The 19,056-nt window shown below is 51.3% G+C and overlaps 1 protein-coding gene across 5 annotated transcripts in view; it reads right to left on the minus strand.

Annotated features, from left to right (window-relative positions):
* Nucleotides 1-371: 371 nt before the first annotated feature.
* Nucleotides 372-19,056, minus strand: part of acsf3 (acyl-CoA synthetase family member 3) — a 64,350-nt gene continuing 45,665 nt past the window's right edge. For all 5 annotated transcript variants that reach the window (XM_052028623.1, XM_052028622.1, XM_052028625.1 and 2 more), the window contains 3 exons: nucleotides 3,552-3,686; nucleotides 1,488-1,599; nucleotides 372-797 (listed from right to left, as the gene is read on the minus strand). In XM_052028623.1, the coding sequence (XP_051884583.1) occupies nucleotides 668-797; nucleotides 1,488-1,599; nucleotides 3,552-3,686 (377 nt within the window). In that variant the 3' untranslated portion in view covers nucleotides 372-667. The remainder of the gene's footprint in view (nucleotides 798-1,487; nucleotides 1,600-3,551; nucleotides 3,687-19,056) is intronic.

A 19,056-nucleotide genomic window follows, 5' to 3' on the forward strand; every position in this document is an offset into this window, starting at 1 on the left:
ACCAAGGTGGGAGCACCGTCACCAGAAGGAGTACAATGGTTCACACCACCTTCTTGAGGGCAACAAACACTGGCCTTGCCAGCATTGCCCAGATCCCAGACACAAAGGGCCTGATTCCGTGCCGTATGACTCTCTGAATAAAAGCACTCCATACTCACAGCACAACAAGCACCTTACATACAAACATGAAGAGCCCTGATCTGCAGGGTTAATGACCAGGTGTTGGCAGGTAGATTAGGTTTGACCAGCACAGACATAATGGGCCAAATGGTCTCCTTCTATGTTGTAAATTTTCTATGATTCTGTGATTAAAAAGTAACAAAGAGGGTGAGGAATTGAGCACAAAATGGAGAGAGATCACAGTGGGTGACTGAAGGTTCAGATAGGTCTTTTACTGACAAGTCCCTTGTCCTGATCCTTGGATACAATCAGCCCTGGTGTCCAACGCCACTCCCTGCGCCACACAACAGCAAACACTGTCTCCAACAGCAGACACGGGCAGTCCAATCACTTGTCCTCCTCCAGAGGATGAACCTTCTAACCCTGTGACTGACCCTGGTCCACTATGATTGGAAGGTTCAGTGTACGTGTGGATCTGAGTGGACTTGCTGCCTTCAGCAAGCTGTGAGAACAGGAACACAGGAGCCCAGTGCTGTGTCGGATGGTCCTACTGCCTGCTGGATGGGGGGAAGAACCGCTTCAGCAGGTCTTTCTTGTTTACTTTTCCCATGTGGTTGCGAGGAATCTGCTCCACGAGGATGAGTTCTGATGGGACGCTGTATGTGGCCATGCGATCCCTGGAACGAAAGTACAATCAGCAACCCAGGCCCGTGGAAGGCAGAGTCATAGCCACAGCATCAGCTCCGCACTGCAGGCTCCACAGACCAGGACCTGAGTTATTCTGTGCCCTGCTCCATAGGGCATGGACCCTGTGTAACATAGCCTCTGGTCTACACCAACCAGGCCCTGCATAACATGGACCATGTGTAACACAGGCTCAGCAAAACACAAGCCCTCCATACGGTGTGTCCAAACATAAACCCAGCCATCCCTCCGGGTACTTGGATTAAACACTGCCTGCCCAAGGAATACCCACCCACAGCCCTGCCCACACCCACAGCCCCACCCCTACCCCACCACAGCCACACCTACACCTACAGACCTACCCACACCCCGCCCACACCTACAGACCGACCAACAGTCCACAGACCCACCCACTGCCCCACCCACAGACCTACCCGCAGCCCACAGCCCCACCCACAGACCTATCCACAGCCCCATCTACACCTACAGCCACTGCCAACAGACCTGCCCACACCCACACCTCCACCCACTATCTCGCCCACAGACCCGCCATACTTGTTTTCCTCTGGTTACTGGGGGATTGTCCATCTACTCTGTCTGCCAGTGGACAGAGAGCCGTCTCCACTGGCACCAGCTCCCGCTCATCCAAACTGAAGCCCAGTAACCCTGGCCCTTGGCCTTACCGGGCCCATTCTCTTAACTCCTTCAGGGACAGTGCACAGCCTTGGTTTAACTGGACAATAGCCACCACCTTCTGCCCCCACGTCATGTCAGAGGCACCAATGACTGCAACATCTGCGAAGGAGAACAGTGTAAGTGAGCATGTCTGTTTTCAGTGTGAGCATTCGGTATCTGTCATAGAACCAAACAGTATGGAAACAGGCCCTTCAGCCCATCCTGTGCCGGCCATCAGGACCTATCTACATCCATTAACCAGCACTAGAAGCACAGCCACAGATCTGAGTTACGTTCGAAAGCTTAAAGCAAATATCCAGAATCAGCATCAGGTTTATTATCACTGACTTGTATGATGTGAAATTTGGTGTTTTGCGGCAGCAGTAGTGTCGAGAGAGTAGTCAGGGTTCTATGGAGGATCCTAACGATTCGTGCGAGGGTGAGGTGAGGCTTATGTTAGTGGATTCAGGACTAAGTGGTTCATGTTTGGGTTGGGGTCAGTATTCATGGTTAGAAGTTTGGGGCTTCTTTGAATTTACAGGTGACCCCCACCCTGGTATGGCCGTTCAGGTAACGGAAATTCACCCGGACAAAATTCACAAATCTCTATCTAAAATTTGAGATACAAATTAAAATTCATTCGCATAGGTTTTGTGTGGAAAAAAAAAGTAAATAAATAAACACAATTCATTCTTTTCAATATTCATCCGTTTCCTGATGCATGTGCCAATGATGCTGCTTTGTGTTACAGAAAATGGTGATAGGGACTATGCCCTAGGAACGCAACGCCCCGCAGTGTTGGGGTCACCTGCACTGACTGTGGGATTTGGATGCACTGACTAGGCCAGCAATGGTTGCCCATCACGAAACAGTCCTGAGGATGATGGTGATGAGTCTACTTGTTGAATCGCTGCAGTCCTTCTGGTGAAGGTGCTCCTGCACTGCTCTTGGAGCATGAATTCCAGGATTTATTCTCAGTGATGGTGGATGTTGATCCAAGTCAGGATGTTGTGCAACTTGGAGGTGGTTGCGTTCCCTGTGCCTGCTGCCCTTGTCCTCTTGGTAGCAGAGGTCACAGGTCTGGGAGGTGCTGACAGAGTAGCCAAGGTGAGAAAGTGCAGGGTATTTTGTAGCTGGTACGCACTGCAGTTACAATGTGCTGCTGCCAGAGGGATGACTGTTTATGGATGGGATGCCAGTCAAAAGGGCTGCTTTGCCCTGGTCTCATGTGGGTAAGGGGAGGGTATTCCATCACACTCCTGACTTGTAACTGTAAATGGTGGAAAGGGTTTGTGGTGTCAGGAGGTGAGTCACTCCCCCTCAGGATACCCAGCCCCTAACCTGGTTCATTATTGTCACATGTACCAAGGTACAGAGGAAAACTTTGTTTTGCATGCTATCCATACAGATCATTTAATGACAGCAGTGCATTGAAATAGTAACACGGGAAAAATAATAGCAGAATACAGAATGAAGTGTTACAGTTACAGAGAAAGTGCAGCGCAGACAGACAATAAGGTGCAAGGCCATGGTGAGTTAGATTGTGAGGTCAAGAGCCCATCTTATCACACAAGAGGTCTATTCAATAGACTTATAACAGTGGGACAGAAGCTGTCCTTGAGCCTGGTGGTACGTGTTTCAGGCTTTTGTGTCTTCTGCCCGATGGGAGGGGTGAGGAGAGAGAATGTCCAGGTGGGTGGGGTCTTTGATTATGCTGGCTGCTTTACCGAGGCAGCGAGAAGTGTAGACATAAGTGTAGACTCGCTCTTGTAGCCAGGGTGTTTACTCAGCTGGTCCAGTTCAGTTTCTTGTCAATGGAGACCCCTAGAGTATTGATGGTGGGTTCTCAATGATGGCAGTACCATTGAATTCCAATGGTAGGTGCTTAGACCCACTCTTGTTGAAGATATTAGGGTTACAGTTAACTGTTAGGCTTTCAGTTTAGGGCTAGCAGTTAGATTTTAGGATCAGGAATAGAGTTATTCAGGGTTAGAGCTCTTGTTTCAGATTTTTAATCTATAAATAAAATATTGACAACCAACATGGTTTCAGTTTATTTAGGGAATTCTCACCTGCAATATGAGGATGCCCCAACAGATGGCGTTCAATATCCAGTGCACTGATCTTGTATCCTCCACACTTTATGATGTCCACAGAGGTTCGACCCAGGATCCAGTAAACACCATCTCTGTAACACACCGTGTCTCCTGCACAAACCAAACACAACCCAGAAATACAGGTCAATGCAAATTTCCAAAAGTCAGGGTAGCCCTTAATATCACAGGTGGAAAGACTGAAACTCCGCAGCCCAAAGGCAAACCTCAGGCTGCCTGTCAGATGCTAATAGTGTGCGCTGAACTCTTTGATCACATCCTCAGAGGCAACCGGAGGGAGGCTGGGTCCCATCGTCCACTGAAACAGACGTCAGTAGAAAGCAGCTGTAGGCACAGAATTGATATTTTCCCAAGCACAGCTGGCTAGCAGGGTTTTACCACATTCTGAGTTGTTATTATAAATGACCTCTGTCCAGCTGCAGACAAGTCTGAGTTGCAACATCTCCACAGCAGATTAATCAAATGCTGAAGCAAGCAAGCAGCCAGCTTGTGATCTGCTGCCAGCTTGGAACCAATCAGCAATGCTCCGGAAGTTCAGTGATCCCATGCCTGCATCAGTCCACCCTGATACTGCAGATTACTACATCAGGTCGCTAACGAATCATAAGATAAAGCAGCACTGCTTCATTCCCAGGAAGGTGAGAAGTGTGGAGCTTCCCAGCAGCTGTGGAGTTTGCAGTGTGGTCTCTGCGGTCAGGGGTCAGCCTCTGCTTTTCCAGTTATACACGAACAGTAAAGTGGTGCAGTCTATGGACCACACAGTATACGGCACGGCACTGTGTGGTGAGGAGAAGGACACTGACACGGGTGGGAGGGGCAGACTGCTGGACACTGACACAGGGGTGGGAGGGGCAGACAAACAGCAGGGGTGTGGCGACTCACCGTCTAGTCGGGCGAACCGGCTCGGCAGTCGGGTCGCGCGGCGTTGGAGCGACGAGGCCCAAGATGGCGGCGGGCCTAGTCTTTCCGAGCGACGGGGAGAACCCGCGCGCGGGAAAGTCCTGATGACGTAGGACTTACATCATTGCCGGTTGTTTTGGGCGGGAACATTCTCCCTTAAAGGGCCCACGCAAGGCGGGAAAATAAACCAGTTCTGTTTGGCAATCCTCCGAGTAGAGTTTTGTTTTATTCCGCGGTAGCAACCGCTACATTGGTGACCCCAACGGTCCAAACGGCTTTTGGACCCGCGAAATGGACGACAGCGCAGCAGCCAACGCAGTGGCCCTCAAGCTGCCCACCTTTTGGACACTTCGGCCCAGCGTCTGGTTTGACCAGGCCGAAGCGCAATTCCACCTTCGGCAGATCACCTCCGACTCCACGAAGTACTACCATGTGGTTAGCTCTCTGGACCAGGAGACAGCCGCCCAGGTTGGAGACTTCATCCAGTCGCCTCCGGAGGAAGATAAGTACCTGGCTTTCAAAGACCTTTTGATCCGGACCTTCGGCCTCTCCCGTCGTGAGCGCGCCGCCCGCCTGCTTCAGCTGGATGGCCTGGGGGACAGATCCCCATCCGCCCTAATGAATGAGATGCTGGCATTGGCCGAGGGACACAAGCCATGCCTGATGTTCGAACAGGCCTTCCTCGAACAGCTCCCCGATGACATCCACTTGTTAGCTGACGCAGACTTCAGCAACCCCCGTGAGGTGGCCGCCCGGGCAGATGTCCTGTGGAAGGCCAAGCGCGAGAGCGGTTCGTCCGTCAGTCAAATCACCAGGCCGCGGGCCCAACGCCCGCCTCGCCCGGCCCCAGCAACCGAGCAGCCACGCCCCAGGAACGCAGACGACGACACGGGTGACCAGCTGTGCTTCTACCATCAGAGGTGGGGTGCGGAGGCCCGTCGATGCCGCCCATCCTGCAAGTTTCAGGGAAACGCCAGGGCCAGCCGCCGCTGATGGCTACGGCGGCTGGCCGCCGACAGAGCCTCCTTTTCGTTCAGGACAAGAAATCTGGACGGCGTTTCCTCGTTGATACTGGAGCGGAGGTCAGTATTTTGCCCCCGACAGGCCGCGACACTCGTGACAGGCCACCAGGTCCTCTACTCAATGCTGCCAACGGTACAACGATACGGTCTTTCGGCACCCGTACGCTTCAATTACACTTTGGCGGCAGCCGTTTTACCTGGACCTTTACCCTTGCCACCGTCGCCCGACCACTCCTAGGAGCTGATTTCCTTCGGGACCACAACCTGTTAGTCGACCTGCGAAGGAAGCGGTTAGTCCACTCTAGCACTCTCCGGACCTATCCCCTGGGAGAAATCAGCCCACCAGCCCCGCGCCAGGACTCCATTTCCCTTTCTGGCGACGATTTCGCCAAGCTCCTAGCCAAATTCCCATCGATTTTGGCACCTTCGTTTACAAATTCTAGGCCCACACACGGGGTACGACACCACATCATTACCACAGGGCCACCCCTTCATGCCCGAGCACGACGATTACCTCCAGACAAGCTCCGCCTGGCAAAGGAAGAGTTCTGTCACATGGAGGAGCTGGGGATTGTTCGCAGGTCAGACAGCCCCTGGGCCTCCCCCCTGCACATGGTCCCCAAAGCCACCGGAGGGTGGAGGCCCTGCGGCAACTACCGCAGGCTGAATGACGCCACCACCCCGGACCGCTATCCCATCCCTCACATCCAGGACTTCGCAGCGAACTTACACGGGGCCCGCATCTTTTCCAAAGTGGACCTCGTTAGGGGATACCGCCAAATCCCGGTCCATCCGGATGACGTCCCCAAAACTGCGATTATCACCCCATTCGGCCTGTTCGAATTCCTTCGGATGCCGTTCGGCCTTAAGAACGCCGCGCAGACCTTCCAGCGGCTGATGGACGCGGTAGGCCGAGACCTGGACTTCGTGTTCATTTACTTGGACGACATACTGATCGCCAGCCGTAACCGCCAGGAACACCTTTCCCACCTCCGCCAGCTGTATTCCCGCCTCCGCGATTTCGGCCTCACGATCAACCCGTCCAAGTGCCAATTCGGACTTGACTCTATCGATTTCCTCGGCCACAAAATCACCAGCGACGGGGCAACACCCCTACCCGCCAAGGTGGATCCTATCCGCCATTTTGCCCGCCCCGACACAGTCAAAGGCCTACAGGAATTCCTTGGGATGGTCAACTTTTACCATCGTTTCATCCCTGCAGCAGCCCGTATCATGCGCCCTCTGTTCTCGCTGCTGGCTGGTAAGGGCAAGGACATCACCTGGACTGACGAGGCCGCGGCTGCTTTCATTAAGGCCAAAGACGCCCTGGCAGACGCCACGATGCTGGTACACCCCAGGACTGACGTCCCGACTGCCCTCACGGTAGACGCGTCCAACACCGCGGTGGGTGGGGTACTAGAACAGCTACTCGAAGGCCGCTGGCAACCCTTGGCATTTTTCAGCAAGCACCTTAGACCGCCCGAACTGAAGTACAGCGCTTTTGATCGGGAACTTCCAGCGCTGTATCTGGCAGTCCGGCATTTCCGATACTTTCTAGAAGGCAAGCCTTTCACCGCTTTCACCGATCATAAGCCTTTGTCCTTTGCCTTCTCCAAAGTCTCCGATCCCTGGTCAGCTCGTCAGCAGAGACATTTATCCTACATTTCCGAGTTCACAACTGACATCCAACATGTCTCCGGAAATGATAATGTCGTTGCTGATGCACTTTCCAGACCAACCATCCACAACCTATCCTTGGGTGTCGACTACACGGCCCTAGCTGACGCACAGCAAGCCGACGACGAACTGCCCAGCTACAGAACCGCAGTCTCGGGTCTGCAGCTCCGAGATTTCTTGGTTGGTCCAGGTCAGCGGACCCTACTTTGCGACGTTGCGACTGGTCAGCCCCGCCCTATAGTCCCTGCAGCCTGGCGGAGACGCGTTTTTGACTCGGTACATGGGTTGGCGCACCCGTCCATCAGATCTACTGTCCGACTGGTCGCCAGCAAGTTTGTCTGGCATGGCCTGCGCAAACAGGTCAGTGAGTGGGCCAGGACTTGTCCGCACTGCCAGACATCAAAAATCCAGCGACACACCAAGGTCCCACCACAGCAGTTCGAGCCTACCCGTAGGAGGTTCGACTACATAGACGTCGACCTCGTGGGCCCTCTGCCGGTTTCAAGAGGAGCCCAGTACCTCCTTACCATCGTGGACCAGTTCACGAGGTGGCCTGAGGCAACCCCCCTGACTGACATCACCACTGATTCCTGCGCCCGGGCACTGCTCACAACTTGGGTCTCACGTTTTGGCGTTTCGGCCCACATCACTTCAGACAGAGGCACCCAATTCACTTCCAGTCTCTGGGCTGCATTAGCGAACCTGCTAGGGATGCAGCTGCACACCACCACAGCCTACCATCCTCAATCAAACGGGTTGGTGGAACGTTTTCACCGCCATCTGAAATCGGCCTTGATGGCCCGCCTGAAGGGTCCTAACTGGGTTGACGAGCTGCCTTGGGTCCTGCTTGGCATACGCACTGCCCCCAAAGAAGACCTCTGCACTTCGTCAGCTGAGCTTGTATACGGGGCGCCACTAGTTGTCCCCGGGGATTTCATACCTGCCCTTCGGGACCAAGGGGAACAACCTGCAGCAGTCCTACAAAGACTGCGCGAGAAGCTTGGCGCCTTGGCCCCGATTCCCACCTCACGGCACGGTCAAGCCCCATCCTGCCAGCCCAAGGAACTACGAGACTGTAAGTTTGTTTTCGTTCGCAGGGGCACACCTCGGGCGCCATTGCAATGACCATATGAGGGACCGTCCCGAGTCATACGGAATAACGGATCCACTTTAATTTTGGACATTGGAGGCAGGGAACAGGTTTTCACGGCGGACTGCCTCAAACCGGCCCATTTGGATCTGCAACAGCCTGTCGAGGTTGCCACGCCGCGACGCAGAGGCCGCCCCCCTAAGCGGCAGCTGGCACAGCCCACGGACCTTGGGGACTGTATCGCCGGTTCTAGGGGGGGGTTGTGTGGCGACTCACTGTCTAGTCGGCGAACCGGCTCGGCAGTCGGGTCGCGCGGCGTCGGAGCGACGAGGCCCAAGATGGCGGCGGGCCTCGTCTTTCCGAGCGACGGGGAGAACCCGCGCGCGGGAAAGTCCTGATGACGTAGGACTTATGTCATTGCCGGTTGTTTTGGGCGGGAACATTCTCCCTTAAAGGGCCCGCGCAAGGCGGGAAAATAAACCAGTTCTGTTTGGCAATCCTCCGAGTAGAGTCTTGTTTTGTTCCGCGGTAGCAACCGCTACAGGGGCAACTTAATGCAGACAAGGGTGACATGATGCACTGTGGGAAGAACAACATGAACAGCAGTGGAACCTAAATGAGGGAGGGGCAAGGGCAGGAGAGCTGGGGGACCACACGCTCAAATCCGGGGCAAGTTGTGGTGGTTAATGAGGGGATACTTTCGTTTGTAAACAGGGGCACTGAGTACAGGGACAGAAGTGAGATGAGCCTTTAGGAACCTCGGCTAGTCAGTGTTCAGTCCTGGAAGCTCACCTTCGGAAGGACGTAGAGGCCAGAGCAGGGTGCAGAGGACAGTCAGCATGCCAGGGCTGAAGGACTCCAATTACCAGAGAAGTTAGGGCTGTTATCCTCAGAGAGGGTCCGGGACACCTAGCGGAGGGGGTCCATGTTATGGGTGTGGGATCTGACAGACTGATGAGAAACCGAGGGAGTCAGTAACACAGAGTTTAGCGACTGGCCAACATTCCCTCACACAGGTTTACTCAGGTATTTAAGGGCAGAGGGATTAGATTTCACAGGAGTTCGCAGAGGCAACTGGACGAGTTTACAGGGTTGTGGTGAGAAAGCTGCAGTGAGTGGTTAAAGTGAATGGCCCTTTTAGAGCTGGAACAGGCACGAGGAACTGAACAGCCTCCGTTGTGCTAAACTCAGGGAGGGAATCTCAGCATCCCGGAAAAACTGGGCATGGTTTCAGAAGTCTGTCCCAATTGCATTGGGCACCATATGAACATCATGACCCATGTCACAGAATAAGATCATACACAAGGCCCACTGTGGCTGCTCACCCTCAGATTGAATGTTTAATTCTGTCACGACATGATCATCCTTTCCCAGAGAATCCTTCACTACAAGATCATTAACTAATCCTGTCTCATTACACAGGCCCAGATCCAAGACAGCCCATTCACTGGAAGGTTCCACAACAGACTGTTCCATGAAGCACCTGAGAACTTGCCCCAAGGCAGCTTTGCCAACTGGACTTGTCCAATCCCCATGGCGGTTCTACCTCAGTGTTACTTCCCTGCCCTATCCCCTTTATCATCTGATTCCTCTAACGTCCAAACATACCGAGCTCAGTTCCGAATAAACCCAACGACTGAGCCTCCATCGCTTTCGGGTGAGAATTCCATTTTACGTTCAGGTGGGAAGAGGGATGAGGTCCTGAAGAGTGAGTTTAGCAAGCTAGGCAGAAGGCTGAAGGACAGGACCTCGAGGGTAGCGATCTCGGGATTGCTGCCAGTGCCACGCAATAGTGAAGGTAGGAACAGGAGGAGATGGCAGATAAATGCATGGCTGAGAAGTTGGTGCAGGAGGGAGGGTTTTAGATTTTTGGATCATTGGGATCTCTTCTGGGGAAGGTGGGACCTGTACAGAGAGGACGGGTTACACACGAACCCGAGGGGGGCCAATATCCTTGCAGCCAGGTTGGCTAGGGTGGTTCAGGAGGGTTTAAACTAGATTGCGAGGGGGAAGGGAACTGGGGCAGTAGGTCAGAGGAAGGAGGGGATGGGGAAAAGTCAGATCTGACAGGTAGAGAGGCTTTGAGGAAGAAGAAGCAGAGTAAAGGCTACGAAAGTAGTAAGGTGGATGGGCTAAAGTGCATTTACTTGAATGCGAGAAGCATCAGGAATAAGTGAGATGAACTGAGAGCTTGGATAAGTACATGGGACTATGATATTCTGGCTATTACAGAGACATGGCTGACATCGGGCAGGAATGGATATTGAATATTCCTGCCTTTTAGTGTTTTAAAAGGGATAGCAAGGGGGGGAGAAGAGGAGGAGGGGTGGCGATACTGGTCAGGGACACAGTTACAGCTGCAGAAAGGGTGGATAATGCAGAAGGATCCTCTCTAAAGTCAATATGGGTGGAAGTTAGGAATAAGAAAGGGGCAGTTACCCTCCTGGGAGTATTCTATAGGCCCCACGGTAGCAGTAGGGATACTGAGGAGCAGATTGGGAGGCAGTTTTTGGAGAGATGTGAAAATAACAGGGTTATTATAATGGGAGACTTCAACTTTCCAAATATTGATTGGCACCTACTTAGTGCCAAAGGTTTAGACGGGGCGAGTTTGTTTAGTGTGTCCAGGACGGATTCCTGACACAGTATGTCAACAGGCCGACTAGAGGGGATGCCATATTAGATCTAGTTTTAGGTAATGAACCAGGTCAGGTGACAGATCTATCAGTGGGTGACCATTTGGGGGACAGTGACTATTGCTCCATAACCTTTAGAATTGTCATGGACAGGGATAGGAGCAAAGAGGACGGGAAGATATTTAATTGGGGAAAGGCGAATTATGAGGCTATAAGGCAAGAACTTGGGAGTGTAAATTGGGGTGGCATTTTTGAAGGGAAATGTACTATGAAGATGTGGTCAATGTTCAGGGATCTTTTGCAGGATGTTAGGGATAAATTTGTCCCGGTGAGGCAGAGAAGGAATGGTAGGGTGAAGGAACCATGGGTGACGAGAGAGGTGGAACGACTAGTTAGGAAAAAGAGGGCAGCATACATAAGGTGTAAGCAGCAAGGATCAGACAGGGCTCATGAGGAATAGAGAGTTGCAAGGAAGGAACTTAAGAAAGGGCTGAGGAGAGCGAGAAGGGGACATGAAAAGGCTTTGGCGAGTAGGGTTAAGGAGAATCCCAAGGCTTTTTTCTCGTATGTAAAGAGCAGAAGGATGACGAGAGTAAAGGTAGGTCCGATTAAAGACAAAGGTGGGAGGATGTGCCTGGAAGCTGTGGAAGTGGGTGAGGTTCTCAATGAATACTTCTCTTCAGTATTCACCAAGGAGAGGGGTCTTGATGATGCTGAGAACAGCGTAGGTGAGGGTAATGTTCTAGAGTAAGTAGATATTAAGAGAGAGGATGTGTTGGAGTTGTTAGAAAATATTAGGACAGATAATTCCCCAGGGCCTGACGGAATATTCCCCAGGCTGCTTTGTGAGGCGAGGGAGGAGATTGCTGAACCGTTGGTTAGGATCTTTTGAGTCCTAGTTGTCAACGGGGATGGTACCGGAGGATTGTAGGGTGTCGAATGTTGTCCCCTTATTCAAAAAAGGTAGTAGGGATAGTCCAGGTAATTACAGACCGGTGAGCCTTACGTCTGTGGTGGGTAAGCTGTTAGAAAGGATTCTAAGAGATAGGATCTATGAGCATTTGGAGAATCATGGACTGATTAGGGACAGCCAGCATGGCTTTGTGAAGGGAAGATCTTGCTTCACAAGCCTGATAGGGTTCTTTGAGGAGGTGACCAGGAAGATTGATGAGGGTAGTGCAGTGGATGTGGTCTACATGGATTTTAGTAAGGCGTTTGACAAGGTTCCGCATGGTAGGCTTCTTCAGAAGGTCAGAGGCCAAGGGGTCCGGGGAAGCTTGGCCGTGTGGATTCAAAATTGGCTTGCCTGTAGAAAGCAGGGGTTGTGGTGGAGGGAGTGCATTCGGATTGGAGGGCTGTGACTAGTGGTGTCCCACAAGGATCGGCTCTGGGACCCCTACTTTTTGTGATACTTATTAACGACTTAGATGAGGGGGTGGAAGGCTGCGTTAGCAAGTTTGTAGATGACACAAAGATTGGTGGTGTTGTGGATAGTGTGGAGAGCTGTCGAAGCTTGCAGAGGGATAGTGATAGGATGCAGAGCTGGGCTGACAAGTGGCAGATGGAGTTCAATCTGGAGAAATGTGAGGTCATACACTTTGGAAGGACAAACTCCAAGGCAGAGTACAAGGTAAATGGCAGGATTCTGCGCAGTGTAAAGGAGCAGAGGGATCTGGGGGTTCATATCCACAGATCACTGAAAGTTGCCACACAGGTGGATAGGGTAGTTAAGAAAACTTATGGGATGTTAGCTTTCATAAGTTGGGGGATCGAGTTTAAGAGCCGCAAAGTGATGATGCAGCTTTACAAAACTCTGGTTAGGCCACACTTAGAGTACTGTGTCCAGTTCTGGTCGCCTCATTATAGGAAGGATGTGGAGGTGTTGGTAAGGGTGCAGAGGAGATTTACCAGGATGCTGCCTGGATTCGAGAGTATGGATTATGAGGAGAGACTAAAGGAGCTAGGGCTGTTCTCATTGAACAGGAGGAGGATGAGGGGAGACATGATAAGAGGTATACAAGTTATTGAGAGGAATAGATAGAGTGGACAGCCAGCGCCTCTTTCCCAGGGCGCTAATGCTCAATACAAGAGGGCATGGCTTTAAGGTAATGGGTGGGAAGTTCAAGGGTGATGTCAGAGGGAGGTTTTTCACCTGGAGGGTGGTTGGTGCATGGAATGCGCTGCCTGGGGTGGTGGTGGAGGCTGATACATTGGATAAGTTCAAGAGATTGTTAGATAAGCATATGGAGGAATTTAAGTTAGAGGGATATGTGGGAGGAAGGGGTTAGATAGTCTTAGGTGTGGTTTAAAGGGCGGCACAACATGGTGGGCCAAAGGGCCTGTATGGTGCTGTATTGTTTTATGGTTCTATGGTTCATGACTTCGAGTTCGAGACCCCACATCCAGAGGAAAAGCTCTCCACGACTTTTGTACATTTCAATGACGTCAACTCTTGTAGCAGCCTAGTCCACTCAACCTCTCCTCATAGGGAGAGCTGGGCGAGCATGCATTCAAATCCAAAGGCAAGCTGAGGTGGTTAATAAAGATTAAGGCCGAGGGGAGACCTGATAAAAGCTTGTAAAGTTATAAGAGGCATAGTTAGGGCAGACAGTCAGAATCTGTTTCCCACATTAGAAATGTCAAATTCTACAGGATATTCATTTAAAGTGAGGGGGAAAGTTTAAAGGAGATGTGTGGGGCAAGTTTTTCCACGCAGAGAATGGTGGGTGCCTGGAACGGGCTGCCAGGAGGAGTGGTGGAAGCAGACTTGATAGTGGTGTTTAAGAGGCTGTTAGGTAGACACATGAATCTGCAGGGAATGGAGGGAGATGGATCATGTACAGGCAGAAGGGACTTAGCTTAATTCAACATCGTGTTCGACACAGACATTGTGGGGTGAAAGGCCTGTTCCTGTGCTGTACTGTCCTATGTTATATATGGCAAACCCACCATCCCTGGACCCACTTAAGTGAATCTTCACTGTACTCCCCCATAACAAGTTTTTTTCTTGGAAAAGAAGACCAAGACTCTATATAAAACTGCAGACAGGTCTCGCCAAGGCCCTAAATAATTGCAGAAAGCCAGCTAGCAATAGAGGCCATTGTACCAATTGCCTTCCAAACAACTTCTATACAGGCTCATCAGCTCTCAGTGACTTTTGCACAGGTCCCTTTGAATATCAACATTTCCTAATCTCTCACCACTTAAAAAATCTCATCATTTCTGTTTTTTTCCTAACCTGACATTTTCCACGCAGATCTCCTCTGGCTGTGTTGTTGTACACTCAGTTCATGTCTCCCTGAAGCCTCTTTGCAGCTTCATCACTATTTCACAGCCTACCTGCCCTGTGGTCAGTAATCACAGTAACTGCTACCCTCACTCATCAATACGATAGCTCCGGCAGCCCTCCTATGAACCAAGGACGTGTACATTGGATCACAGACTAGCACACCCCTCGATATCAGAGGGCAGCAGTGAGAGAGAGCCACACCATCAGGGAGGCAGTGCTGCACAGTCAGTATGACAGATCTGAAGGACTGTCAACTTTCAAAGGAACAATACTGAGGGAACACAGCACAATCAGAGCAGCAAAGGGACAAGTGCTGCAGGTTGAAGGGACGGTGTGACAGACTGTTGGAACCTAAACCTCACCGCCGAAGTTTTAGTCTGGTGAAAGCAGCAGTGAGGGTTCACAGTGTGAACAGGCAGGGGAGCGTGTGGGGTTCACAGTCTGAACAGGCAGGGTGGGTGTGGGGTTCAATGTGAACAGGCGGGGAGGGTGTGGGGTCCACAGTGTGAACAGGTAAGGGGGTGTGGAGTCCATGGTGCGAACAGGCAAGGGGGTGTGGGGTTCACGGTGTGAACAGGCAGGGAGGGTGTAGGGTTCACGGTGTGAACAAGCGGGGAGGGTGTGGGGTTTACCATGTGAACAGGCGGGGAGAGTGTGGGGTTCACACTGTGAACAGGCAGGGGAGGGTGTGGGGTTCAATGTGAACAGGCAGGGAGGGTGTGGGGTTCACGGTGTGAACAGGTGGGGAGAATGTGGGGTTCATGGTGTGAACAGGTGGGGAGGGTGTGAAGATTTCTCTGGAACTGGGATCTCACTGAGCCTCTGAAAGTGTGCCTGTAATGAACTTGTGGGCTGTGCAGGAGTGTAAGGCATCACTGAGCGCTGCATCAATGGAGCCCATCTGCTCATATGGATCATACACTTCACTGCAGTTTATTAGCTGGAATAAATCATAAATATTTCATTATCCATCAACCCGACCGACTGCTGAGAAACACACTCCATCAGTACAGCTCAGCACTGTGTCAGCACCCTGCAGTCAGCTGTGGGCCAAGATATTAAGCAAGATTGATGCAGTGAACAAACAGATCCTGAGGATACAAGCCACAGTCACTGGGCACATCTCTCCTCGGCAGGAGCAGTGGAGGAGGGGGGGCAGGAGAGGAGGGAGGAAGGGGAGAGGAGGGAGGGAGGGGAGAGGAGGGGGGGAGGGGAGAGGAGGGGGGGAGAGAAGGAGAAGAGGAGATCTGGAAAAATGAAATGATGAGGAGAAAGTGGGAAGAAGAAAGGGGAGGAGGAGAGGAGAGGGGAGAGGGGAGAGGGGAGAGGGGAGAGGGGAGAGGGAGGGAGAGGGGAGAGGGGAGGGAGAGGGGAGGGAGAGGGTGGAGGGAGAGGGGAGAGGGGAGGGAGAGGGGAGGGAGAGGGTAGAGGGAGGGAGAGGGGAGAGGGGAGGGAGAGGGGAGGAGGAGAGGAGAAGAGAGGAGGAGAAGAGAGGAGAGGAGGGGAGAGAGGAGAGGGGAGGGGAGGGAGAGGGGTGGGGAGAGGGGAGGGGAGAGAGAGGAGAGGGGAGAGGAGAGAGGAGAGGGGAGAGGGGAGAGGGGAGGGGAGTGAGTGGGTAGTAGGAGGGGTGGGGTTCCATATTCCCTTGTTGCGATCAAACATGGTTTGTAACCTGTGAGAGCACAGATCCCATTGAGCTTCCCAGCTCACTAAAGGATCTGAGCATCATAACCCAGCCACTCCTAAACCACCTTATACAATGAAGTGAAAGGAGGGGGGAAATGAAAGGTAACTTCTGAATTCATAAAAATATTTGGAACTTGGTGTTTGGCAGCCGAGGTTCAGTGAGAGGTGCAGCTGTGCTGTTTAACACCAGAGCTCTCTGCTGTCTGAAGTCACTCTCACTCTGTATGCACTGGCCTCAGAGCTGAAGCTAGAGGCAATTACAACCACTGACAAAAATCAATCTATTCTGGAACAAAGTCACAGTAGAATTCCTACTTCACATGCCATTAGTAAAGAAACAAATCATTGTTGGTATTCCTGAGCCTGCTCTCCTGAGGCTGTCCCTAGTGCACAGGGACCTCCTTAAACAGGTCTCTGCCCCTGTTCTGACTCACGCTGCATATATTTGTTAATTAATTGATTGTGGCCAGATGGGATTCCTTTAAAGGTCAGTTTTCCAAAAATGTCAGGAAAATAATCCTATTTCCATTTGCTTGTGCAGGGCAGTACGTTTTGATGACCATTGGAATGAACACCAAGTCCTTTCAGTTAAAGCCAGATCACACACTGCCAACTGTTCCTTGCTTCGGTGAATTTTGTGCTGAAGAATGCCACTGCCCCCAGTGAAGTGAACGCAGCCAGACACAGTCGCCAGGAGCACAGCTCACTGCAAAATATGACTCAGCTTCATGCACCTTTCATCGGTCCACCTGCAGTCCTTGCTGATTTAAGATTACTTATGCAAAGACTGAAATTGCATGCAGAAAAACTACAAAATTATTGCTGCAACAAGAATTATATTATTAGTTCCTAAATCTATGCTCCAGGCCCACAGACCACAGAACAACTGATAGATGAGGATGTATTATAGGAAGTCAGTGTGGTTCAAATATATTTGAAGTAATCAATCAGTCCATCATTAGTCAATACAGACATTGCTTTCAGTCCACAATTTCCTTCTCTCCGATATCTCAATAATAAAACATTCTCCCTCCGATTAACACGATTCACTCGTATTGTGAACTAAAGTTACAAAGAAGCAAAACTGCTCTCAAAAGATTAATCATTGTTAAACCAGACTAGAAATTAAAACTGAGCAACAAAAGCTGAAGACAGATACCTGATACCCCAATACATTTCCAATCCTCACTACTCAGTTCTAACCTTGCATTAAACATGGCCTGGGAAACTGGCACAGGAGAGATGAGGTCTGGGGCAAAACAGCAATGATTATAACATCAGGATGCCGCCGTTCAATCTTCCTCTTGGTAGGTCAGTGTCCTCAGTGTCCAAATGAATCCAAGGGTGTCACTTATTGCACCCAGTGCTCCTGGTGCGGCCTCCTCTACATCGGTGAGACCCGACGCAGATTGGGGGACTGCTTCGGCGATCACCCTCACTCCATCTGCCGCAACAGCCAGGACCTCCCCATGGCCACCCACTTCAATTCTACATCCCACTCCCACACTGACATGTCTATCCACGCCCTCCTCTACTGCCACCTTGAGGCCAGACACAGGTTGGAGGAGCAACACCTCATATTCTGCCTTGGGAGTCTCCAACCCGAGGGCCTCAACACTGATTTCTCCAACTTCCGTTAACCCCTCCCCTCTGTCTTCCCTCCCCCGCTCCTTTGTTTTCCCTCATTCCTGTGGCCCCTCATCCTCCCTCATGACCTGCCCATCATCTCCCTCTGGTTCCTCACCTCCTTCCCTCTATTCCGTGGTCTACTGCCCTCTTCTACCAGATTCCTCCTCCTTCAGCCCTTCGCCTCTTCCACCTATCACCTCCCAGCTTCTCACATCACTGCCTTTAATTCCTCCCCACCCACCTACCTTCCCCTTCTCACCTGGACTCACCTATCACCCGCCAACTTGTGCTCCTCCCACTCCACTACCTTTTTATTCTGGCTTCTGCCCTCTTCCTCTCTGGTCCTGTTGAAGGGTCTCGACCCAAAACATCGACTGTTTATTTCCCTCCATAGATGCTGCCTGACCCGCTGAGTTCCTCCAGCGCTCTGTGGGTGTTGCTCCAGTCCTCACTGTCAGATGGATGTAGCAGCATGGGGTGGAACAGACTGGGCAGGCCAAGTGGCCTCCTCCCCAGAAGTTCCCATTCTCACATATTGTATTGGCTGTGGAATTCTGAGAGTTTGTTTTTACTGCACACAGTGCCCATTCCAAGCTCTTCCACTCCACCCACCTGACACTGAGCAAATTCTGACCAAAAGGTGGGATGAGATTTCAAGCTATCCAAGTTACTCCAAATACCCAGGAATTAAAATGTGCCAAGAGGAAGATAGTCAGGATGCAAAAACATCCGCAGATGCTGGAAACCTGAAATCGAAACAATGCTGGAAACACCCATCATGTCAGGCTGTGTCTGTGGGGAGAGAAACAGAGGTAACGTTTCAGGTTGAAGGACAAAGTGTCTTGGACCTGAAACATTAACTCTGCTTCTCACCCCACAGATGTGGCCTGACCTGCTGAGTGTTTCCAGCGTTTTCTGATTTTATATCCATCTCTATCCAGGATACATGACCTAAACATTAACCTGCCTTTTCTCATTCCAGATACTGAACCAATGTGCTGCAGAATTCCAACAGCCTCAGTTCGTGTTGCATTCTACCACATGTGCCAGATGGCTTGTGATCAGTGGGTGGCAATATTAACTTCAATTGGAATTTAACTCCCAGGAGTGAAAGGCGAGTTTGTCTCTGTCACACAGAGAGCCCTCCCTTCCATCATGGCTTGGATTGCCACGAGTCACAGAGGTAAAAGTGCATGAGGTTCTCACATCCTTTAATGAGTCTCCTCCTGAATAAGTCATGTATATTTGACTGCTGAGCTGCAGGCATGTGATTCTACAGGACTCAGACTGAGGGAACTGCAGATGTGAGTTTAACTACACTGCTCATTACTAAGTCTTTAAGAGTTCCCTTTCTAATGGTCTGTGACAAAGGGCTGTCATTCCTTAGCTCTTCCTCCTGGGAGGCAATTAAACACAACCCCTGCCTGCATAATATTGAAAATGATTTGCTTCTTCAAGCCCTGAGCTATTCTCAGTAATTACCATGCACGATCGGCACACCACTTAAACCAAACCAAAAATTACCCACATCACA

This window comes from Pristis pectinata, chromosome 13 (genome assembly GCF_009764475.1).
Source record: "Pristis pectinata isolate sPriPec2 chromosome 13, sPriPec2.1.pri, whole genome shotgun sequence".
NCBI classification, from domain to species: domain Eukaryota; kingdom Metazoa; phylum Chordata; class Chondrichthyes; order Rhinopristiformes; family Pristidae; genus Pristis; species Pristis pectinata.